Source organism: Odocoileus virginianus, chromosome 19, assembly GCF_023699985.2.
Source record: "Odocoileus virginianus isolate 20LAN1187 ecotype Illinois chromosome 19, Ovbor_1.2, whole genome shotgun sequence".
NCBI classification, from domain to species: Eukaryota; Metazoa; Chordata; class Mammalia; order Artiodactyla; family Cervidae; genus Odocoileus; species Odocoileus virginianus.
Genome location: NC_069692.1, coordinates 25,441,581 through 25,465,929, shown reverse-complemented (window position 1 = coordinate 25,465,929; position 24,349 = coordinate 25,441,581). Strand labels below are relative to the sequence as shown.

At 34.2% G+C, this 24,349-nt stretch overlaps 1 protein-coding gene across 6 annotated transcripts in view; it reads left to right on the top strand.

Moving 5' to 3' along the window:
• The window catches only part of AFG1L (AFG1 like ATPase), a 194,925-nt gene that overhangs the window by 86,872 nt on the left and 83,704 nt on the right, over positions 1-24,349 (top strand). For all 6 annotated transcript variants that reach the window (XM_070450003.1, XM_070450004.1, XM_070450002.1 and 3 more), the window contains exon 7: positions 11,928-11,986. In XM_070450003.1, coding sequence (XP_070306104.1) covers positions 11,928-11,986 — 59 coding nt within the window. The remainder of the gene's footprint in view (positions 1-11,927; positions 11,987-24,349) is intronic.

The window sequence follows — 24,349 nt, the reverse complement described above, 5'->3', positions numbered from 1 at the left end:
TAGTGGAAATGAAAATTGAAAGTGCCCGTATGGAGATTCCTTAAAAAACTAGGAGTAAAACTACTATATGACCCAGAAGTCCTACTACTGGGCATATACCCTGAGAAAACCATAATTGAAAAATACACAAGTACCCCAAGGTTGATTGCAGCACTATTACAATAGCTAGGACATGGAAGCAATCTAGATGTCCATTGACAGATGAATGAATAAAGAAGTTGTGGTGCATATACACAATAGAATATTACTTAGCTGTAAAAACGAAGGCATTTGAGTCAGTTCATATCAGGTGGATGAACCCACAGCCTATCATACAGAGTGAAGTAAGTCAGAAGGAAAGACAAGTGTTGTATATTAATGTGTATATATGGAATCTAGAAAGATAGTACTGATAATCCTACTTGCAGGACAGCAAAGGAGATGCAGACATCAAGAACAGATTTTTGAACACAGTAGGGAAGGAGAGGGTGGGATGATTTGAGAGAGTAGCATTGAAACATATACATTATCATATGTAAAACAGATAGCTAGTGGGAATTTGCTACATGTCACAGGAGACCCAAAGCCACAGCCCTGTGACAACCTCAGTTCAGTTCAGTCGCTCAGTCATGTCCAACTCTTTGCGACCCCATGGACTGTAGCACGCGAGGCTTCCCTGTCCATCACCAACTCCTGGAGCTTGGTGAAACCCATGTCCATCGAGGCGGTGATGCCATCCAACCATCTCATCCTCTGTCGTCCCCTTCTCTTCCTGCCTTCTATCTTCCCCAGCATCAGGGTCTTTTCCAATGAGTCAGTTCTTCACATCAGGAGCTCCAGAAGTACTGGAGCTTCAGCTTCAGCATCAGTCCTTCCAATGAATATTTAGGACTGATTTCCTTTACAGTTGACTGGTTTGATCTTGCAGTCCAAGGGACTCTCAAAAATCTTCTCCAACACCACAGTTCAAAAGCATCAATTCTTCGGTGCTCAGCCTTCTTTATGGTTCAACTCTCACATCCATACACAACTACGGGGTTTCCCAGGTGATACTAGTGGTAAAGAACCCACCTGCCAACGCAGGAGACATAAGAGATGTGGGTTTGATTCCATGTCTGAGATGCAGGTTCAATCCCTGGGTCAGGAAGATCCTCTGGAGGAGGGCACGGCAACCCATTCCACTATTCTTGCCTTGAGAATCCCATGGACAGAGGAGCCTGGAGGGCTACAGTCCATAGGGTCAGAAAGAGTCTGAAGAGACTTAGCACTCACTCACACTTGAGACTCCAAAGACACCCTTTAGGGCCAAAGTGAAAGCTGTTGGCTGAGCCTCAGCCTGTCAGAGTTGATAATGAAATAGATGGTTCTAAAAGTTAACCAAAGAGTCGAGGTCTCTGCCACTAGTTTTTGCCTGACTGCTTTGGGGTCATCTTTGTGCACAGAGATTTCCCAAAGTACCTAAGGTGTGTTTTCTCATTGAAGACTCCAGTCATGATATTTCCAATCATTGATTCTGTGTATAAAATGAAACTCTGGTGTGAAAAACTACTTCATTGGCGTTTGACCTACTGAAAGTAAATATATAAGTGTATGGGTGGTAGTATTTTTGTAATCAAGATTTTATGTAACATTTTGTTGTTTCTCTTTCTTTTTTTTTTTTTTTCATTTATTTTTATTAGTTGGAGGCTAATTACTTTACAATATTGTAGTGGGTCTTGTCATACATTGACATGAATCAGCCATGGATTTACATGTATTCCCCATCCCGATCCCCCCTCCCACCTCCCTCTCCACCCGATCCCTCTGGGTCTTCCCAGTGCACCAGGTCCGAGCACTTGTCTCATGCATCCAACCTGGGTTGGTGATCTGTTTCACCCTAGATAATATACATGTTTCGATGCTGTTCTCTTGAAACATCCCACCCTCGCCTTCTCCCACAGAGTCCAAAAGTCTGTTCTATACATCTGTGTCTCTTTTTCTGTTTTGCATATAGGGTTATCGTTACCATCTTTCTAAATTCCATATATATGTGTTAGTATACTGTAATGGTCTTTATCTTTCTGGCTTACTTCGCTCTGTATAATGGACTCCAGTTTCATCCATCTCATTAGAACTGATTCAAATGAATTCTTTTTAATGGCTGAGTAATATTCCATGGTGTATATGTACCACAGCTTCCTCATCCATTCATCTGCTGATGGGCATCTAGGTTGCTTCCATGTCCTGGCTATTATAAACAGTGCTGCGATGAACATTGGGGTGCACGTGTCTCTTTCAGATCTGGTTTCCTTGGTGTGTATGCCCAGGAGTGGGATTGCTGGGTTATATGGCAGTTCTATTTCCAGTTTTTAAAGAAATCTCCACACTGTTCTCCATAGCGGCTGTACTAGTTTGCATTCCCACCAACAGTGTAAGAGGGTTCCCTTTTCTCCACACCCTCTCCAGCATTTATTGCTTGTAGACTTTTGGATAGCAGCCATCCTGACTGGCGTGTAATGGTACCTCATTGTGGTTTTGATTTGCATGTCTCTGATAATGAGTGATGTTGAGCATCTTTTTATGTGTTTTTTAGCCATCTGTATGTCTTCCTTGGAGAAATGTCTGTTGAGTTCTTTGGCCCATTTTTTGATTGGGTCATTTATTTTTCTGGAGTTGAGCTGGAGGAGTTGCTTGTATATTTTTGAGATTAATCCTTTGTCTGTTGTTTGGTTTGCTATTATTTTCTCCCATTCTGAAGGCTGTCTTTTCACCTTGCTTATAGTTTCCTTTGTTGTGCAAAAGCTTTTAAGTTTCATTAGGTCCCATTTGTTTATTTTTGCTTTTGTTTCTAATATTCTGGGATGTGGGTCATAGAGGATCCTGCTGTGATTTATGTCGGAGAGTGTTTTGCCTACGTTCTCCTCTAGGAGTTTTATAGTTTCTGGTCTTACATTTAGATCTTTAATCCATTTTGAGTTTATTTTTGTATATGGTGTTAGAAAGTGTTCTACAGCATTGAAACATGTATATTATCTAGGGTGAAACAGATAACCAGCCCAGGTTGGGTGCATGAGACAAGTGCTCGGCCCTGGTGCACTGGGAAGACCCAGAGGGATCGGGTGGAGAGGGAGGTGGGAGGGGGGACCAGGATGGGGAATACAAGTAAATCCATGGCTAATCCATTTCAGTGTATGACAAAAACTACTTCAATGATGTAAAGTAATTAGCCTCCAACTAATAAAAAAAAAAAAAAAGAAAGTGTTCTAGTTTCATTCTTTTACAGGTGGTTGACCAGTTTTCCCAGCACCACTTGTTAAAGAGGTTGTCTTTTTTCCATTGTATATCCTTGCCTCCTTTGTCAAAGATAAGGTGACCATAGGTTCGTGGATTTATCTCTGGGCTTTCTATTCTGTTCCATTGATCTATATTTCTGTCTTTGTGTCAGTACCATACTGTCTTGATGACTGTGGCTTTGTAGTATAGTCTGAAGTCAGGCAGGTTGATTCCTCCAGTTCCATTCTTCTTTCTCAAGATTACTTTGGCTATTCGAGGTTTTTTGTATATCCATACAAATTGTGAAATTATTTGTTCTAGTTCTGTGAAAAATACCGTTGGTAGCTTGATAGGGATTGCATTGAATCTATAGATTGCTTTGGGTAGTATAGCCATTTTGACAATATTGATTCTTCAAATCCATGAACACGGTATATTTCTCCATCTGTTTGTGTCCTCTTTGATTTCTTTCATCAGTGATTTATAATTTTCTATGTATAAGTCTTTTGTTTCTTTAGGTAGATATACTCCTAAGTATTTTATTCTTTTTGCTGCAGTGGTGAATGGTATTGTTTCCTTAATTTCTCTTTCTGTTTTCTCATTGTTAGTGTATAGGAATGCCAGAGATTTCTGTGTGTTAATTTTATATCCTGCAACTTTACTGTATTCGTTGATTACCTCTAGTAATTTTCTGGTAGAGTCTTTAGGGTTTTCTGTGTAGAGGATCATGTCATCTGCAAACAGAGAGAGTTTCACTTCTTCTTTTCCTATCTGGATTCCTTTTACTTCTTTTTCTGCCCTGATTGCTGTGGTCAACACTTCCAAAATTATGTTGAATAGCAGTGGTGAGAGTGGGCACCCTTGTCTTGTTCCTGATTTTAGGGGAAATGCTTTCAGTTTTTCACCATTGAGGGTGATGCTTGCTGTGGGTTTGTCATATATAGCTTTCATTATGTTGAGGTATGTTCCTTCTATTCCTGCTTTCTGGAGAGTTTTAATCATAAATGGATGTTGAATTTTGTCAAAGGCATTTTCTGCATCTATTGAGATAATCATATGGTTTTTATCTTTCAATTTGTTAATGTGGTGTATTACATTGATTGATTTGCGGATATTAAAGAATCCTTGCATTCCTGGGATAAAGCCCACTTGGTCATGGTGTATGGTTTTTTAATATGTTGTTGGATTCTGTTTGCTAGAATTTTGTTAAGGATTTTTGCATCTATGTTCATCAGTGATTTTATTTTCTTTTTTTTAAAGGATCCTGTGGAGCTTTTTCCTTGGACCCCCGTTATCACTGTTATAGGGAACTGCAGCATTTAAAATGTCATAGAATATCTAAAATGGGGGCTGGCAGTTATTTGAATAAAAAGATGGATTCAATTTATAGGACTATTCATAGAATTGATGGATAGGATTTCATCTTCCTGACTTCTCTAAAGCAGTTTTCATTCAAAATATTAGCCAAGGATACATGTGGTAAATTATCATCAACAACAATAAATGTGTAAATGACCCTAAGTTTTCTTTCAGATTTTTAAATCTGTGTGTTGCTAAACACATTATTGACACTAGCATTGAGAAGGAATGAGCACATAACAACATGGATTAATTTTAGAAAGGTTAGAATGAGTTAAAGCAGCCTAATACAAAGGAATATATACTCTATAATTTCATTTTTATGGAGTTTTATATAAGGTTTTATGGTTTGCTTTGGAGATTTTAGTATATATGCTTAACTTAACAGTCTACCGTCAAGTGATATTAGACTGCTTCAGGTATAGCATAAGAACTTACCATGGTATATACCCATTTTTCACCTTCCAAGCTTTGTGCTATTGTTTTCATACACTTTACTTCCAAGTTATAAATCCCACAATATATTGCTATTATTTTAGCTTTACATTATTATCTTTTAAAAGGATTTAGATAATAATTTTTAAAAGGCTCATGTTTGCCCAGAGTTGCCATTTCTGGTGCTCTTTACTCCTTTATGTGTTCCAGGTTCCATTCAATATTATTTTCCCCCTGAGGACTTCTTTAAAAGATTTCTTATAGTTTTGGTGTTTTGGGAATGAATCCTTTCAGCTTTTGTATGTCACAGAAAGTCCCTACTTAAGAAGATATTTTTGTACAGAGTAGAATCATATGTTGACAGTTTTGTTTCTTTTCTTTTGACCTTTAAAAATGTTGTTCTACTGTGTTCTAGCTTGTGTTGTTTCAAGTGAGAAGTTACTATCATTCTAATCCTTCTGTATGGAATGTATCTTTTTTCTCTCTGTGCTTTCTTTGGCTATTTTCTATTGCTGTGATCTAAAGCTCACTAATATTTTCTTCTGCAGTATCTAATCTGCTGTTATTCCCATCCAGCATATTTTTTGTCTCACATACTTTTTGTCTCACATATTTTCCATCTTGAAAAATTCTTCTTCGGTTTTTTAAAAAAATATTTTCCATGTCTTCATTGATATGCTTGCTCTTCCAGCTGCTTGAACACATAGAATATAGCAAAACTGTTTTAATGTTATTTTCTTCTAAATTTATTATCTGTGTCATTCCTTGGTCTGTTTCTGTTGACTGATTTTTTTCTTTTTGTTCTGGGCCGTATTTTCCTGTTTCCCTGCATGCGTGGTAATTTTTTTTTTATTAGATGTCAAACAATATGAATTTTACTTGGTTGGATATTGGATATTTTTATATCCCTATATACATTCTTGAGCTCTATTCTCTTTCTTACAAACACTTTGATTCTTTTAGGTATTGCTTTTAAATATTGTATGGCAGGACTAGAGCATATTTAGTCTAGGACTAATTTTTCTTGCTACTGAGATAAATCCCTTCTCAGTATTCTGCTCAGTACCCTGTAAATTTAGAAGTTTTCCAGTCTGTCTGGTAGACAGGCACTATTCCTAGCCATGTGTGAGCCCCAGTGATGGTTTCCCTGAGTACTTTCGAATGTTCTTTTCTTGGCTTTAGGTAGCTTCCTCACACATACATGCTGATCAGTACTCCCCTGGGGACTCAGCTGGGCCCCTCAGCCTGTCTTTAGCACTTTTTTCACTGAGCAGCTCTCTTTTCTCTGGTACACTGACTGCCCTGTGAACTCTAGCTACTTTTTCTTCCCTAGATTGTCACCCAGCTCCTCAGTTGGGGAATCTGAGCCAGGCTTTGCTTGGGTTCCCCCTCCTTGTGCATAAATGCTTAGGTTTCCTGTGTTCCAGGCACAAAGTGTGCAAGTTTCCTATTCTCAGAGAGAACTGTCCCTTTTTTTCTGGTGTCCGGTGTTTATACAAAGCTGTGCTGACCAAGACTAGCATTATGGAATGCCACTCTTAAAATCTGCTCGCAATAGTGTATTCAAGGAAGCTTGTTAGAAAATGTGGGTTTGAGCAGTAGATGGTATAGAAAAGAAAGCCAAGTCATCAGCTGGGCTCACTTTTCTGCCTTTCTTTCTGCCTGGTGGCACCCTGATTATTTTTCCAAGGTACTCTAGTCCCATTGTTACCTGCAAAGCTGCCTTTGAACCCAGATGAGATGAATAGTTCTCATTCTTTATGTTATGTTTATACCTTGTATCCTTTTATACCTTGTATCATGATTATGATCTGCTTATGTCTGTCAGCTGCAACAAGTCCAACTGGTTATGCTGTGGTTCTGAAAAAGTCTATCACTTTTAGTCTCATTAAAGATCTTCCTCTGAAATTTCTAGATATACCAGCTACTAGCTGGAAATCAGCAAATTATTTTAAAAACTCCGAGTGTCAGTTTCTCTATCTGTAAAATGGAGGTGGAAATATTTGCTGTGTAGGGTTATTATCGTTTGTGTGAAATGTTTAGCAAATTGCCTGACTCCTGCTAGATATTCTGTAGATGTTAGTTCCTTCTTTTATTTACTTTTTGTCTTCAGCACTCATTTCAGTGCAAATCATAGGAATACATGAATGTATGTTGAATTGATTATAAAATTGTAATATGCCATCAAATGGACATATTTAATACACTATAATATCTGTACAGTTGTTATAATAGTGTTTGAACTCCAGTTAGATTTTTTAAAAGAAGCCGAGTAGCTCTTCCTGCTTACATGGCCTAAAGATGCCATTTTGTTTTAATCTACACTAAACAAGCGTCTCCTGGAAGGGTAAACCAGATTGGTTCCATAGAGCCATATAAGTATTTTATGTTAATTTTTAGGAAAACTCCTTTTAATTACCTATCTTAAAAGTTTTTCTTATTCAAAATGCCTATTTCTTATATAAATAGGTGTTATTCATTCTGGTCATTTTGACACTGGATTTTTAAGGAAAAGACCTACATGTCCGTGGGCATCTCCAAAGTATTTATGTAGATCCTTGTAATTACTTTAAAAGTCCTCTTTGCATGTATTTCATCTGTAAGTATTATTACAGTTATTCACTGTGGAGAATGTAGAGGTCCTTATACCATTCTCAAAAAATGAATGTCCCATGATTCCAGTACTCTGTCTTATATGACCAAGTGCTCATTTAGCTCTGGTTAGTGATCATTTAAAAATTGTAGGCAAGAACTTCTGTTGAATTTAAAAATGCTATTTAGTAAATAATGACAAATGTTGATTTAAGTGTATTACAAAATCTTTATGTCTAAGAAAAATAATATTAAACAACTAAATATTAAAAATTCTGGTAGCTAAATAACATTCTAAGAGATGTATCTGTTGTATTGATAATTAGCATAATATTTGAATTGCAAAAAACTCTTCAGTTTCACAAGTACAGTCCTTTTTCACTTAAGTGTGCTATAAAAACCTAAAGGTTTTCAAGCCAAATGAATTCTGTTTAGAATTTTGTTTAGAAAATACTTCCCAGATCATGAAGTTTGAATTATATATCCTTTTAAAGGCTGATTTTTTTTTTTAAAGTTAAACCTTTAAAACTTAAATCTCAAAGATTTAAAGGCATTATTATTGTACTTTAATTTTGCTCAGTGGAAATCTTCTAATCAAGAATATTACAAGTGGGCCTTTACATTTCTCATTGCCATTGACGTTTTGAATGGTGCATGCCTATTAAACTACATCTTGCATGAATGCATGCTAAGTTGCTTCAGTTGTGTCCTGACTCTTTGCGACCCCTTGGACTGTGGCCTGCCAGGGTCCTCTGTCCATGGGATTCTCCAGGCAAGAATACTGGAGTGGGTTGCCTTGCCCTCCTCCAGAAACTACATCTTAGGGTGTGCCCTATATGTCCATTCAAAAAGATACTTTGTGAGTAAAAGCAAAAGCCAAAAAGTTACTTAACATAGATAAACTTTCATTAGTGTAATATTTTAGTTTTTTTAAAAAATATTTTAGTTTTAATTCTATAACATTTCATTTTTTTTTTTGATATTCACTAGGGTTGTGTATGTTTCTTTCCCTAATAAATTTTCAAAGAGCTTATTAAGTCATAATTGACATACAATAAATGGCATGTTTTTAAAGGATACAATAATAATACAATATTACAGTAATAATACAATATTACAATAATAATACAATAATACTGACATAGGTTTACATCTGTGAAATCACCACCACAATCAATATAATTAACATTTCCATCACATCCCCAGTGTTCCTCCTCCCTTTTTTATCTCTCCCTGCCATCGCTGTCTTAATCTGTCCCTTCTTGAGAAAACTGATTTGCTTTGTGTTGCTATAGATGAGTCAGCTTTTTATAGGGTTTTTTTATACATGGGATCACACAGTCTGGTACTCTTTTTTTTGAGGGGTGGAGGGTATTACTTCTTTTACTCTGTATAATTATTTTAAGATCCATCTATTTTTTGGTGTGCATAGATAGTTTGTCTTTTTTATTGCTGAGTACTATTTCAATATGCAGATGTGCCAGAATTTGTCCATTCACCTAATGATGGTCATCTGGATTCCTTCCAGTTTTTGGCTGTTTCTAGCTACAGTTTCTAGCTGTTATGATAGAGCTGCTATAAACATTGTGTGTGTGTGTATGTGTGTTTTTTGTGTATGTGTGTGTGCGTTTAAAAATTATTTCATTTGTAATTTTTACTACTTACTGGCAATCATGACTGTTGATTCCTTATCATATAGCAGTATTTTTATGCACCTTCCCCAGCAACTTTATAATTAGGGAAGACTAGGAAAACATCTTACTTTAAACCCATTTCCTACATTTTACCCATTTTATTCATTCGAGGTATTGATTATAGGAAAAGAAGATCTCATTTTGAATTTTGAGATCCTCACAGTCTGGCTAGCATTATCTCACTTTCTGTAATATCACTAAATAAAAATTTTAAATGTAACTGAGTTTAAAGCCTATAGTCCTTAATTAACCAAAGAGCTTATGCAAATACTTTCTTCACTATAATGATGTTATGATGAATATTTTTCTAAAGAGAATAAATGTTTTCTAATGACCATATTTTATTTCCAGAAGTAAGTGTGGCAGTTGAAATCTTAGTTATCAAATTTTCTTTAAACAAGAAAATATAGAAAGGAGCCCGTAATGCAATACTTCAAAAGGAAAATTGAGACATTAACTTGTAATTTTTATCATTTGGAAGATTTTACTGTTATTTTTATACTTTTTTATTTTTTAAATCTTATTACTTTATAGAGTTGACTTTTAAAAGGAATGCTTTATTTATTTTGGCTGTGCCATGCAGCTTGTGGGATCTTAGTTCCCTTACCAGGGATTGAACTTGGGCCCTCGGCAGTGAAAGCACCCAGTCTTAACCACTGGACTGCCAGGGAATTTCCTAAAAGGAATGTTTAATATACAATAAAATTTCAAGCTTCTGAAAAAATATTCCAGGTCTCCATTTTTTTTTCATTTATTTTTATTAGTTGGAGGCTAATTACAATCTTGTAGTGGTTTTTGCCATACATTGACATGAATCAGCCATGGATTTACATGTGTTCCCCATCCTGATCCCCCCTCCCACCTCCCTCTCCTTCCGATCCCTCTGGGTCTTCCCAGCCCTGAGCACTTGTCTCATACATCCAACCTGGACTGGCGATCTGTTTCACACTTGGTAATATACATGTTTCAATGCTATTCTCTCAGATCATCCCACCCTCACCTTCTCCCACAGAGTCCAAAAGTCTGTTCTCTACATCTGTGTCTCTTTTTCTGTCCTGCATATAGGGTTATTGTTACCATCTTTTAAAATTCCACATATATGCGTTAGTATACTGTATTGGTGTTTATCTTTCTGGCTTACTTCACTCTGTATAATGGGCTTCAATTTCATCCATCTCATTAGAACTGATTCAAATATATTCTTTTTAATGGCTGAGTAATATTCCATGGTGTATATGTACTATAGCTTTCTTATCCATTCGTCTGCTGATGGACATCTAGGTTGCTTCCATGTCCTGGCTATTATAAACAGTGCTGCGATGAACATTGGGGTGCACGTGTCTCTTTCAGATCTGGTTTCCTTGGTGTGTATACCCAGGAGTGGGATATGCTGGGTCATATGGCAGTTCTATTTCCAGTTTTTTAAGGAATATTCACACTGTTCTCCACATTTTTAACAAAAAGTATGCAAAGCTTAAAATTTGTTTCCTTTTCCCACTTACTGGTCCTTAATAATGTGTGTCTATATGTGTATATTGGAGAAGGAAATGGCAACCCACTCCAGTATTCTTGCCTGGAAAATCCCATGGACTGAGGATCCTGGTAGGCTACAGTTCATGGGGTCACAAAGAGTCGGACACGACTTGAGTGACTTCACTTAGCTTAGCTATATGTGTATGAACATATACCGTGGCACATGCACATATATAAAGCACCATTCTAAGACAGTAAAAACTACCTGTTTATGATATATAACTACGTTAAATTTATAGTCTATTAAGAATGGAGTTTTAATCTTTAGGTAGTTTCTTCCTTTTTTCCTTCAGTTTGGCTGCCCTGGGTCTTCATTGCAGTGCACAGGCTCTTTGTGGCGCACAGGTTTTACTCTGGTTGTAGCACGTGGACTCAGAGTTATGACATGCGGGTTCTCTAGTTGCATTATGCAGGTTCTCTATTTGTGGCATGCAGGCTTAGTTGCCCTGTGGTATGTGGAATCTTAGGTCCCTGACCAGGGATTGAACCTGCATACCCTGCCTTGGAAGGCAGGTTCTTAACCACTGGACCACCAAGGAAGTTGTTAGGTCGTTTCTTTTAGAGTGTTCCTAATGTTATTTACTTTAATGGCAAATATATAACTTTGACACAATACATACACAGTTCTATCTATTGGTGTGTTTTCTTAAAAGGCACTGTATTACAGTTTTCTGTACTGAGAACTTTTATTATGGGTGAGATAAGGGGGATATAATTTGTTTCCTGATAGAATCTAGGTGTTCAAATATTAATAATTTTAAATAGGTCATCTTTTTATGCCGAGTTATTATTTTAGGATCATTTGTGATATCATCCAAATTTTTTGCTTGCATTTTATTATAGTTTAAAGCTAATTTGGTCAAAGGTCTTTTGATGTTCTTTCTATGATTGTTAATTTTTTCTATTATGAAGAACATAATAAATTTTGTATAGTACCAGAATACAGACAAATTTTGGTTATTTTTATTCTCCTTCACTTCTTTATCTTTTTCATCAGTAGAAAGCTTTATTTGCTAGGCTAAAATATAACCTAAAATTATGATTTAAGCTAAGTGAAAAGCTAATACTAATTTTTTCTTTTAGATCTCTATAAAAATGGACTCCAAAGAGCTAATTTTGTCCCATTCATAGCTGTCCTGAAGGTAAGAAAAATCACTTACTTGTGTTCAGTGACTAATATCATATTGATTGGTAATTAAGGACTTTTACAGGATCACTATGGTCTTACATACAAGCAGAATTTATTTTGATATTTATAGTAATAGTTAAAGATACTAAAGAAGAAAGAAATCTTTTTTATATAGTGTTCACCAATTTGTATGCAGGAAAAACTGCAAAATATGGTATAAATTATTGTCTAGCTGAAACATTTGATAGTTTGCATTTTATGAATTTTAATTTGAGGTTTGCTCATAAATATTATAGTGGAATGTTTGAACTTATACATTGATTTCTGAAAAAATATTTAATGTTCCTTGTTTCCTTCCAGTTAATGGCCATTAACATGTTTTCCCAGCTATTAAAGTTGCTATTTCAGAGTAGCATTATTACAAAAATATTCTAATATATTTAAATGTGATTGCCATCAAGTTATCATGAAATCATGTCAAGTTGAGGCACATAGTTTAAATATTTGTGTGTATCATCACTACATAGAGCTTAAAATAGTCTTCATTACTATATGATTAAGAATAAAGTAGCCACCTTTTTCACTGTTAATTTTAATAATTTTTAATGCTATTATTTAATTATGCATTCTACCAATATTTATTAGGAACCTACTATGTGCAAAGTGCTACATTAGGTACAATGGACAATATAATCATTAAGCAAGTTGTGTTTCTTGCAAGTCACTTATAATCTAGTTGGGTATATACTATGTACCCAAATACCTCTAACACAAGGCAGAATGTGATAAGTATCAAAAGGAAGCACATATACCCAAATATAATTCCTGTAATTCTCAGGCACATTTTTCACTGTCCATAAAAGCATATCCAAAGAAAGTATAGAACTGTGTTTTTTTTTTAAAGACATAAAACTCAAAAATTCTTACCGAGAAGGAGGAGTAAAAGCATTTATCTTCAAGTACTCTGAAGATGCAGCCAGACAATCTTTTTGAAACATACTTCAGTGGGAGCTATTGTTAGTGCCAAACTTTATTCCCTGTGCTGTCCAAACATCTGTTTCCTTGACCAGTTTTAGGTTCCCATAGGATTTTAATTTCTCTGAGATATTTATAGATATAGGAAAAATTACTTTTTGAAGATTTATGCTGTTAATAATTTTTTCCCCTTTATAATCTTATTTAACACTTGAGGAGAAGGTAGATTTGCAGTATTTTCTCCACCTGGGAATTCAAAGTAATGTGGTGTATGTAGATACCAAAATATAAACAGGGAAGCTAAGAAAAATAGATGCTAAAAATAGTTTCTTCATGTAGCATAAAACACACAAAGTATAAAGAGAAGGCTCACAGAATGAAACAAATTAAAAGGTTCTCAGACATCTTTGTAGCTGTACATTTTTTTAAACCCCAAACCTTAGTTTTTGTGATATTTTAACATATCATTGCTAATAGGCAACAAAATTGGCCAGGTTGAGTTTAATTCCTTCCCTTTCCTACCCTTAATTTTTTTTTTCTTTTTGTTATTCGGAAACTCAGAGCCATATTTTTCCATAGATACAAAAATATAAGTGGAATAACTGTAAAAAAGAAAAAAGAAAGCAGTGATGGCAATGTCTTTCTCTCCCATGTTTAGAGGATTTGTTAAGTAAATTATAGTATAGTCACATGAGGGGATATAGTATAGTTATTTAGAATGACATTTTCAAAAATTGTGTGATAATGTAGAATCATGCTCAAGGATAATATGAGTGGAAAAATACAATGTAAGTGTATTTATTACTTTTCTTGGAAATAACATATATACATAGAAAATACTGAAAATAAATATCCCTAAATGTAAACAGAACTTTTTTTCTGAATGATAAGATTATGGATGATTAAAATGATCTGTTTTAGACCTTTCAAAGATTTCTGGAATGATATTGAATTATTTTTATAATAAAGATTGTTTTTAGTATAAGTAAATTTTCATCCATCCTTCCTAGAAAATCAGCAGACCTGAATAAGACTACCCATATTCAAAACTGAGAAATCAGCAGAAGGTAAAATGAACTGAACATGAATCCATGTAGAAACTATTAAAAAAATGAAATGGCAGCAATAAGAAGGAAGTAGCAGGAGTAGATGGGGGAGAGGTAGGCATGAACTAAACAAGTAAAAACACATGAAAACTTGCTTTAGAAGAATTATCCCAGGAAATGGGAGATTTTTTTCAGTTAAAACTTTGCTATATTTTAAAAGAAACTAAAGTCATGGTACCAATGAAATAAGAAACCGGAGATGAAAAGCTGTAAGATTAGATGAAAAATAAGCTGGCAGAGCTAAGAAAAGACTGAAGACAGGCCCGTTAAAAAGTGAAAAGCATCTTACTTAAAAGTAAGTCAAAGAATCAACACTACTGAAAATAAAACCAGTGATAAAGAGATCAGACTTATGAAAAGAAATCACACAAAATGAAGCCAAAATAGTCAGAAATTAAAAACTATTACAGAGAAGGTGTTAGTGTGGAAACTAGACAACAGATCAAATATTCACATAATTTGTATTTCTAAAAGAGAAAATATAAAGATAAAATAGAAGAATAATGTGCTTTTCTGGTGTAAAACTGAACTTAAAGGATAGAGAATCCTACAATTATATAGAAGAAGAACCAATGGGGAAAAAATCAAGCTAGACTGAGAATATTTCACCTAACGTTGGTTCTGTGATAGTGTAGAATAGTTTTTACTATATTGAAAAAGAATATATGTGCCCTCTTGTCAACTGCACTGTTATGAAAATCCAAGCCTAAAATGTGTATTTGGGATATATGGTAATTCAGAAATTGCAATCCTCATGAAGCTTCCTGAACAAACCAAGATTTTGCCCTGCCAGTCAAAATCAGTAACTTATTAATGGAGATATTATGGTAAGAAAATATTGGTGGTAGTCTCTGAGTTTGATTAAATAGTGTCTTTGGTATTGTCTAGAATCAGATAATAAAGTTTTTTTTTTTTTTCATTTCATGTGTGAAATTCTGTAATTAAGTTAACTACAGAATGCAGAGTATAAAAAAGAGACCTCAGCCCACACTAGCAGTTTGAGTAGAGGACATGGCACATGTCAGGAGTGTTTCCAAAGATCAGGTTATGAAAAATTAGTTACCAGACAAAGCAGGAAAGGGCATTCAACATGGAGGGAAAAGCACATGGGAAAAGCATGAGAATTATATAGATTAAAAATGTTGTGATTAGTACTTAGCTCATTGAATTTTCATAGAATAGTAACTACTGTTCTTCTGTTTACTTGAAGCTTGGGATTTTGTTTAAAACTCAGATTCCCTTCGCCTAAAATAATAGCAGAGTATGTTTTGTATTGTATGTAAGTGTTAAAAAAAATTTTTGGCAGTTAACATTTCCTTATTTATATAAAAAGATGGTTAATATTATGATTATTGTACCTACTTGAAACTTCATATCACTTAATATTCTGATTTTGATGATTTATTCTTGAAGAATCTTTGTCTTGATTTTAATAAAGCCTAGGTAATTCTTTTTAAGTATGTGAACAGATATAGTTGTGAGAGCATTTGTTGGTATCTACATAGCACCAATTTATAAAATTAAATACATCTGTCTCAGTCTCTGCACTGCAGTATTTTAGAGTAAACTGATAATCTATACCAGGGGTTAATAAACTACAGACAGTGGTCAAATCTCACTTGGCGCCTGTTTTTGTAAATAAAGTTTTATTGAAAAGCTTAATGCTCGTTTGTTTCTGTGTTGTCTATTTCTATTTTCCCACTGTCATTGCAGAGTTGTGTAATTGTGGCAGTGAAGTATGGTCTTTAAAGCCTGAAATGTTTACTCTCTGGCTCTAAAGAATTTCTTACCCCTAATCTATGTAATATACAAAGGACAAAGAAACAAACAACTGTTAAAAATAACACATAAATAGCACTTGTTTTCTATAAACTTGTTTTATGTGGTGGAAAACATGGGTCAGCATAGATTCATTAGTAGGTCTTGGAGAAGGTGACATTTTGAGAACTTGCTGGATAAACGGTTGACTGAAGGGAGAATGCTTGATAAACTAAAGGCAAGAGAGTGGTCCAGCATCAGCTTCAAATAATTTGATAACCTGAGAAATAATCAGCTTTGTTAGGATCAGCTTTCTTAGATTGTCTTCTGTTGTATACATTTAAAAAGATTAATGTCTTAAGTGTACATGCATTGAATAATATTTGAACATAATCTCACTGCATTGCATGCATTATTTGAAACTACTGGGTTAAAAGAAAATTGTATTTTGGTCCTAAGAAGAATAGTTTCTTGGGTTAATTTCATCTAGACTATTATTGGCCTCCTTGATAAATGGATTGCCTGGCAAACACTGCTCTTCCCATTTGACCAAATCTTGCACTCTCTCATATTTTGGAGGATGTTTTCTGTTTGGTTTAAAAAAAAAATCTCTGTTCACTTCATCACTTACACCCACATCACCCATTTTGTTTGATTCATTCTGTAATGAGCCCTGAAAGAGATAAATGCTATCATAATTTTTAGAGTTAAAAAAAATTTCCATGTGAATTTCATTAACTTTCTTTTTATGATTTTCTTATTTCGTTTAACAGTATGGACAAATCTAAAATAATTCCCCCTGGGAAATATTCTTATACAATATAAAAATGTAGTGTTTTTGCCACACAGTGATAGATTATATTGTCAATAATATAGCACTTTAAAAATAATAATATAGCACTTTAACTCTCATTGATAGTAACATTTTAGAAAACTAATTCTCAAGTTTTTTATTTCTGTTTAAAATTAAGTGAGTTAGATGATTAATAGATTATTGAAATGATAACTGTAAGTTGATAAAAAAATAACCAACAAGGGATTCGACAGTATAATTTTCTCTTTGATGAGTGTCAGATGAAGAAGTTAGAAAAAAATAAGATACTAGCATAACATTCATAAATGTGAATTTTCCCTTTCCTGATGAAGAGTTGCCCCTTTGGAAAGCATTATAATCTGCTTTAGTTTAACATTTGTTGAGTTGAAATATGCAGTACATAAAAATACTTTGTAATCTAAGGTAGGAATAGTTTTGTTATTATTACGATTTTTATAATATTTGTTTATTGTTCAAGCAATGACTTCATTTCTTCTACTTGGTTGTTAATGTTTCTAAGCTGTTGTGCATCCTTTATTTAAAACTTAAAATAAATTTAACTATGTACTAGCATTTGTGTTTTTGTTTCCTGAGAAATTTTTTCTGAGGGATTTTATACCTATTGTGAACTCTTTGAGGCTATTACCATGGTGTGATCTCTAGTTATAAACTTTAGCAAAATTGTCTATAACCCTTATATAAAGTGCTTCCGTGTTCAGCCTTTGTTCAGCCACCTGCATTAGGATTTATAGACTTGCTAAGTGTATGTTTGCCATTTTTTTCCTGCCACAATTTTCATTTCATTGGTGAAATTGATTTGTCAGTTTGTTCATTACCACTCTCAATACTGGAGCTTTCACAGGGCTCAATAGTCAGAATCAGCCTTTGAGGTCAGTGTCGGCCCCGCTGACCTCCACTGTGTTGTCACCTGAGTCAGCCTAGCAAGGATTAACCCTTTGTTAGTGTGATAATGTCTTCACTTATGAGTTGGCTTTTTAATACCTAAGATTGAAAGAAACAAAAAACAGAACAAAAGTAGTAAACTGAACTCCAAAAGTGAAAAGAGCTTGGCTTTCCCCTACAAATCACCGAAGTATTCATTTGAATTTTAGTATGTAATATTTTAAGATATGAAAATTACTATTTGACTTGTAAAATATTCCTATAATTACCAAGTTTGAGGCAAATAAAGTAAGTAAATTACCTGAGATATTTTGATAAACCTATTTTATATATATCTGAGGAAAAAATATTTTTTGAAAATTGGCTTCAGTACAAGTACTAAGCTTTATGTGTAGTAGTGTTTTGTGCCATGTCAATGAAACTAATAAGTATCTAGAATAAAAATTGTTGTTTTAGGACTTAAAATGTAATTCTTGTCTATCTTCATACCAGAATGTATACCTTCTATTAGTCTGAGCCTACCTATGTAAACATAACTTGGGGCATATGCCTTTTAAATATTATTTCCCATAAATGTCTTATATAAAATGAAAATAATGATTTCCCATGAAATATTTAAATATATATTTGTATCTGTATAATTATGTATAAAATATATATAACTACACATTTATATCAAACTGGAATATAGCAAGCTATTGCTTATATGTAAAACACGTACTGTTTAGGTCTTGAATTCTCTTCTCTTAGAATAATAAATAGTTATTTTTGGTTAAATTACCAGAAATCAATTCTTTGATGATGAAAATGGTTTAAGGGAAGTGTGTCTTAAATATGAATTAGTTGTTTCTTTGACTCATGAGACAAATTAGTTTAATTACATGTGGCAATTTTCTTGGCTAGTGATGTAATGTGAAATAAAATTCTCCCTTTCCCCTCCCTGAAAACTCAAGCCAATTAATAGAACTTTTAAGCTCTTTGTCATAGGCCACCATGGAGGTCTGCAGAGAAGAACTTTAATCCAATAAACATTTCATTTAGATCATGAAAAGAAAGCCTGAGGAGAAGCTCCTGTAAGAGAGGGTGTTACTATGATTCCAGCCATGAAGAGATGTGAGGAATTTGCCAAATTAACCAAGAGGTCCTCATATTTAACGCATAAATGTGTCAAAACTAACAGAATAATTATTTAATTTGCTTGAACTCTATATTGAGAAAACTCTAAAAAGCCATGACTGTTTTCTTCAAAGCCTTCACTGTTGGGCTGGATGGACAGGGCAAAGGGAGGTTGTGAGAAATCCAGATAGCAAATAACACTGGCCGGAGCTGGTCAGAAAAGGGAATAGATAATTAGACGTAATTAGCGTGTATGAATTGTTGTCTCTCTGCCCTTAGCTTGAATAAATTTTGAAGAAAAAACCCTAGTGGTGAAAATCCTTTGATGTGGGAAGAGTCATTGTGGCCTGGCAGCATAAAGGCAGTGTTTCATGCTGCTCACATAATGGCGGCGATGCAGAAAGAGTGAATGGGCTCGCACCCCCGTCTGCTTGATAGCAAGGACTTTTGGATTCTCTTGAAACAAAATGCATCACAAGTTTTCAGTTGTTAGTAATGAGGTAGCAGCAGACCTCATCAGTGCTCAGAGGAAGCCATCTTTAGCTTTTGTTTAAATCTTAATCACATTTTTTTTCTTTTTTCCTTTCTGGGAAATCTGTTTTCTTGAATCAAAACTTCTTTTCTCTTCTTTGCTTGTGCCTCCAATAAGAGAAAGGAATAATGATCAAGAAAACTTAATAGAAGAGTCAAAAATTATCACGTTAAAGACTTTTTGTTTTGTTTTGTTTTTAATTCCATGTGTAAAAGATGCTTATTATATTACTTGTTGCCTCATATTGGTAACAGTCTAGTGAGGTTGCTTTATAATATGTATGAGAAAACATATAGTGATTTTAGATTGACTTTCAAAAGAACTTATTTTTCAAATTGAAATTACACAAAGTAAAATGATAACTCTGTTTCTATTTCACTGTAGTTAAGTTCTTAAATGGAAATCAGTTTGGTTTAAAAGTGTCACTCAGTAGATTTACCACAAATGTTACTTAACTTGAGGTACTTAATGGAAATCCAGGTTTGGGAATCTGGTTCTGTATGGGTATTCTATATTTACTACTGGAAACACAAGAAATATCCTTGAGAAAGCATTGCATTTATTTTCAAATTTTCTAAGACCTGAGACGGTAAATCATCTAAAATGTAGTAACAATTTATGCTGGTAGTTGAATTACATTACTTTGACTATCTAAAATATTTTTAAAAATTAGTCCTCAGCAAAAAGAGAAATTAGCTATTTCAGAACTCTAGTGTAAATCATGTATTTGGTGGGGGTGGTTAAAACACTTTACATACTATCTTCAATATCAGAATAGTATCTCTAAGTTTACATTTCTGATTCATTTTTACCCTGTTCCATCAGCTCTTTTGGAATTGTATTTTTAAAAAATTTGCCCTTCAGACACTTAAGTGTTCAGATTTCCTTCTAATTAATATTCTTCTTTTAACATATTTTATTTAAAAGATTTTCTGCAGTAGTTGTCAGTGATCCATTTCTTAATGTGTAATCTATGAATCTATTTTTATAAGTACTGCTTTGCTGTAGTGTATTTTTGTTCTGACATTTTGATTCTGGATAGACTTCTTTCAAGCCACAATGCTCTGAGATGCTTTGGCTACTTAACCCATTTTGTATATTGTGCCATTTGTAGAATAAAGTAGCCTTTTATACTTGAAGTTGATTTGAACTCTGAAAGGCAACACCTGAACATCTCACAAAACTGGATAATTATGGCTGATTGTGTTTTTCAGGTATAGGTCACAGGAAATTCATTTGGGGTAAAGTATGTACAAAGCTAAGAAATATGCAGATTTTCTGTTGTAGGATTGTGTAAAAATTATTTACAGTTAATACTTGCATAAAGGTTAGAAAGGTTGATGAAGTGATATTTAGTTTTGCTTTACTATTCACTGCATGTCAGAATGTAATTATGACTGATTCATGAAACTGTCTTAGAAACGAACCATCTTTATTAAAATGCTGATCAAGATAAGAGCTGACAGTAATAAAGAATAGAACATTTTAGTCTTGTTGCTTTTGAATGATTGCTAATTACCCCAGAGGTCATGTATAGTGCTTGGTAGGATTCATTGACATTATTTCTTTTAAGTCTGCTGTTTCAACAACATCTGAGCATGAAGACGCAAACTGTGCGCATATTGAACAATAGTTTGGCCAAGTTTTTAAGCCTTCAAGATATCCAAGAAATCTTTTTCTGCTATAATAAGTTTAGCTTCTTTCTCAAAATTATAGTATTTCAGGGGTGCTTGGTCCAAAATACTTTATATATTTATTTACTACTGATTGTAGTAACTGATCTATACCTCCCATTTTTAAGTTGGTGTTAAATAGTATATGTAGTTTATTGAGACAATGAATATACACACAAAGACATAAAATTAATAAGAACAGAATGTAGATTGGCACTTAAATTAGACTTACTGGAAAAGACTTCTTAATGTGTAATTAGAATGTACCCTTAATATCTGTGGTTAGTGTTCAGTTTGTTTTTGTGGTTATTAAATGTAAATTTTGTAATTTGTTTCTGAAGACATGGGGAAGTCCTTTAGTGTATTCCTTAGCCAATAGTGAGTGAATAATATTTGCTGGGTTTCATAGATTATAAAGATATAGCTCATCAACTCAACTCTGGCATAATGTCTAAAATAACTAAAATTATTAAAATTCTTAAAACTGAAAGTAGAAGAAACCATGTAGTCATATCACATATTTACATGGTTTCCATGATATAACAGAAAAAATAATGGATTAAGAAGGCCGTCTGTTGTGAACCTGGCTCTGTCACTGACTTCAGGCAAGTTTCTTGAAATCTGCTTGATTTTACTTTTTTTACTTTTTACTTGTTTTTCCCTGTAAATGATGAGATTTGACTACAAGATTGCTAAGGCCTTTAATCATACTATGATTTTCAGAGTGATTGTTTCAGAAGTTTACTTGTAAATTATTTCTTTTGAACCATGATAGATATCTGTCCCAAACATTGTTCTAAATGTGGTGTTAAAGTCCTAGGCTAGCCAGTCTATAGAAGTGTGATTGCCCAAGAGGCTCAAATATACCTTTGTAAGATAAAATGGAAGATAACAATATTTAAATTTTGACATGCACTTAATAGTGCTTAGTCCCTGGAGTTACAGTAAGGAATATTGTCCTGAGATGAATCCTGCCATCAAGGAAACCAGTCAAATTCTAGTCAAGGAATTAGAAACACCAACAAATAATTATAATATAGGAAAGATATCATGCTACAGTACAAAATGAGTGAAGAATGATTAACTCTATGTTGGGAGATTATAATGTTAACAGTTATATAAAACAACAATGTATTAAAGTCACAAATTCTAAATAAGTTTTCTACCTTCTATAATGCTGGTAATTATGGGGGATGAGTGAATAAAATGTAAATTTGTGTGAATTTTGAATGGGCTCCTTTTAAGTGTCTACAAATTTCAGAAGGTTGATGAAACTGGAGCTTTGTTTTGCCTTTAAAATTTTTTAAAAAATTTGTTTTGCTTTCTTTGTGTTTTGTTTTTTGTTTTGTGTGTTTGTGTGTTTTGCCTTTTAATTTCTCTATTTGGATGTATCACTACCATCATTCTTGGTTTAATAATCACACTTATGATATTATCTAGCTCTAATTGGAATGAAGTAGAGGCTTTCTGAAGGAAACTGCACAAGGTTTAGAAGGGAGAAGGTGAAAGCAGAGAGGAAGAAAGCTAAAAATAGTTTCGGTGTATGTGGGAAGTTACCTGACGTGGAACTACATACGGCGTGAGTGGTGGAGGTGAGAAATGCAGGACAGAAAATGTACAGAAACTCTTTTTGAGGGAGGAGAAAGGTAGTAGGAAAGGAATTGTACTCTTAAATTTTAACTGGAGGTTAAGGAGAGCCCATTTAACTTTGGAATATCCTCATGGTGTGTGGAAGGCATACTGCAAACACAGGGATATACATGTTAGACATTTTGTGATTTGGGGGTGGTTGTAAATAGGATGGTAATTCACACTGTTCAGCAACTGGTACCGCATTGACAGACCAGTCAGAGCAGGTGCTGGCCTCCGAACAGTCAGTCTTGCCATGCTGGTGTGGGCTAGTGAGTACCAGCCTTGCCTGTAAATAAAAGTGTGTATATGTGTGTGTACCTACAGGGTGTCAGTTTGAAGGAGGAACATTTAGCTTACACCTTGTGGTGCAGTGGAGGTAACTGACTCATGCCTAAGACCACCCAGCTACTGGCAGAGCCAAGTCTAGGCTTCCTGCTTTTTATTGAGAGTTCTTTCTTCCAAACCATGTTGCACTGTGTGTGTGTGTATGTACTAACATTATATATTCATTATATTTATATATTATAATCTTACTGTCATTGGGTAGAATTATATTCTCAGTTGCTTTTATCAATAAGGAACTTTTTATCCTTTATAAAAGTATAACTTACCTAATTAATCTACCTTAGGTTATATGCAATGATAAATTAAACATAGTGATATCTCAGTAATGTTTTAGCTAATAGCTTAAAATTTACTCTTCAGATCTTTTATCAGTGATAAGAATAAGCTGAAAGATTGCATTCGTCTTCTTTCCCTTCCTCTTTTCATCTTCAAATAAAAGTGCTAATGAACAGTGAAGTGACAAATAGTTGAGCAAATACAATGAAGAGCAGAACCAGAGCTTAGAATATTTATAAATGGTTACTGAAAGTCTTAATAATGAACTCTCTGAAAATAGAAATACATTATTGAGGTTTCATTTTTCTTATTATTCTGGAAGTTGTGATTATAGTGTGAATGAATTGTATGCATCGTGGACTTTGTGTATTTATAGTGCAGTTATGTGTTTTGAGATAGAAAAGTTATTTACCTCTGATTATTTGTTTAGGAGAAGGAAAAATATTGTGGGTAAATTTATTCAATTTGAAAAAATAGAGTTTGCAAAACTGCATATATAGTGGGAAGTTCCTGTTCACATGGGAATGTATTACACAGTTCCTTTTTGTGGGCGAAAATGAAAACTTATAGGAGCTGCAGTTTGTATTTGGTAGCAAGCATTGCTTGTGGCTCAGCTGGTAAAGAGAATCTGCCTGTAATGCGGGAGACCTGGGTTTGATCCCTGGGTTGGAAAGATCCCCTGGAGAAGGGAAAGGCTACCCACTCCAGTATTCTGGCCTGGAGAATTCCATAGACTGCATAGTCCATGGGGTTGCAAAGAGTCAGACATGACTGAACGACTTTCACTTCACATGCTTATAAAAAGGTTTCTCAAGAGGTATACGCATCGACTTTTTCTAGTCTGTTGTATGTCATTCTTATGATTTACTTTTTTTCACTTACAGAATGAGAACTCTGATTTTCTTGGATGAAGTAAATAGTGGGAGAACAATGGAATATTAATTAAAATTCTGTTTGTTATGACAAAGCTGGAAATGTATAATAGCTGTGATTTCAGTAAGATAGCTATCAGGTTTTTCCAGGCACCACTATTTGGGCACAATACATGGAGTTCTGTAAGATCTTTCCTTTTATACAATTTCATGAAAGATAAGTGAATGTGTTAAGTTAAAAAGTCCAAACATCAGTTTAGTGTATATATATATATATATACACACACACACACACACACACACACACACATATGTATATATATGCTACATATTGAAATCTCCCCCTTCACCAATCTCTCCCCATTTTCTCCCAC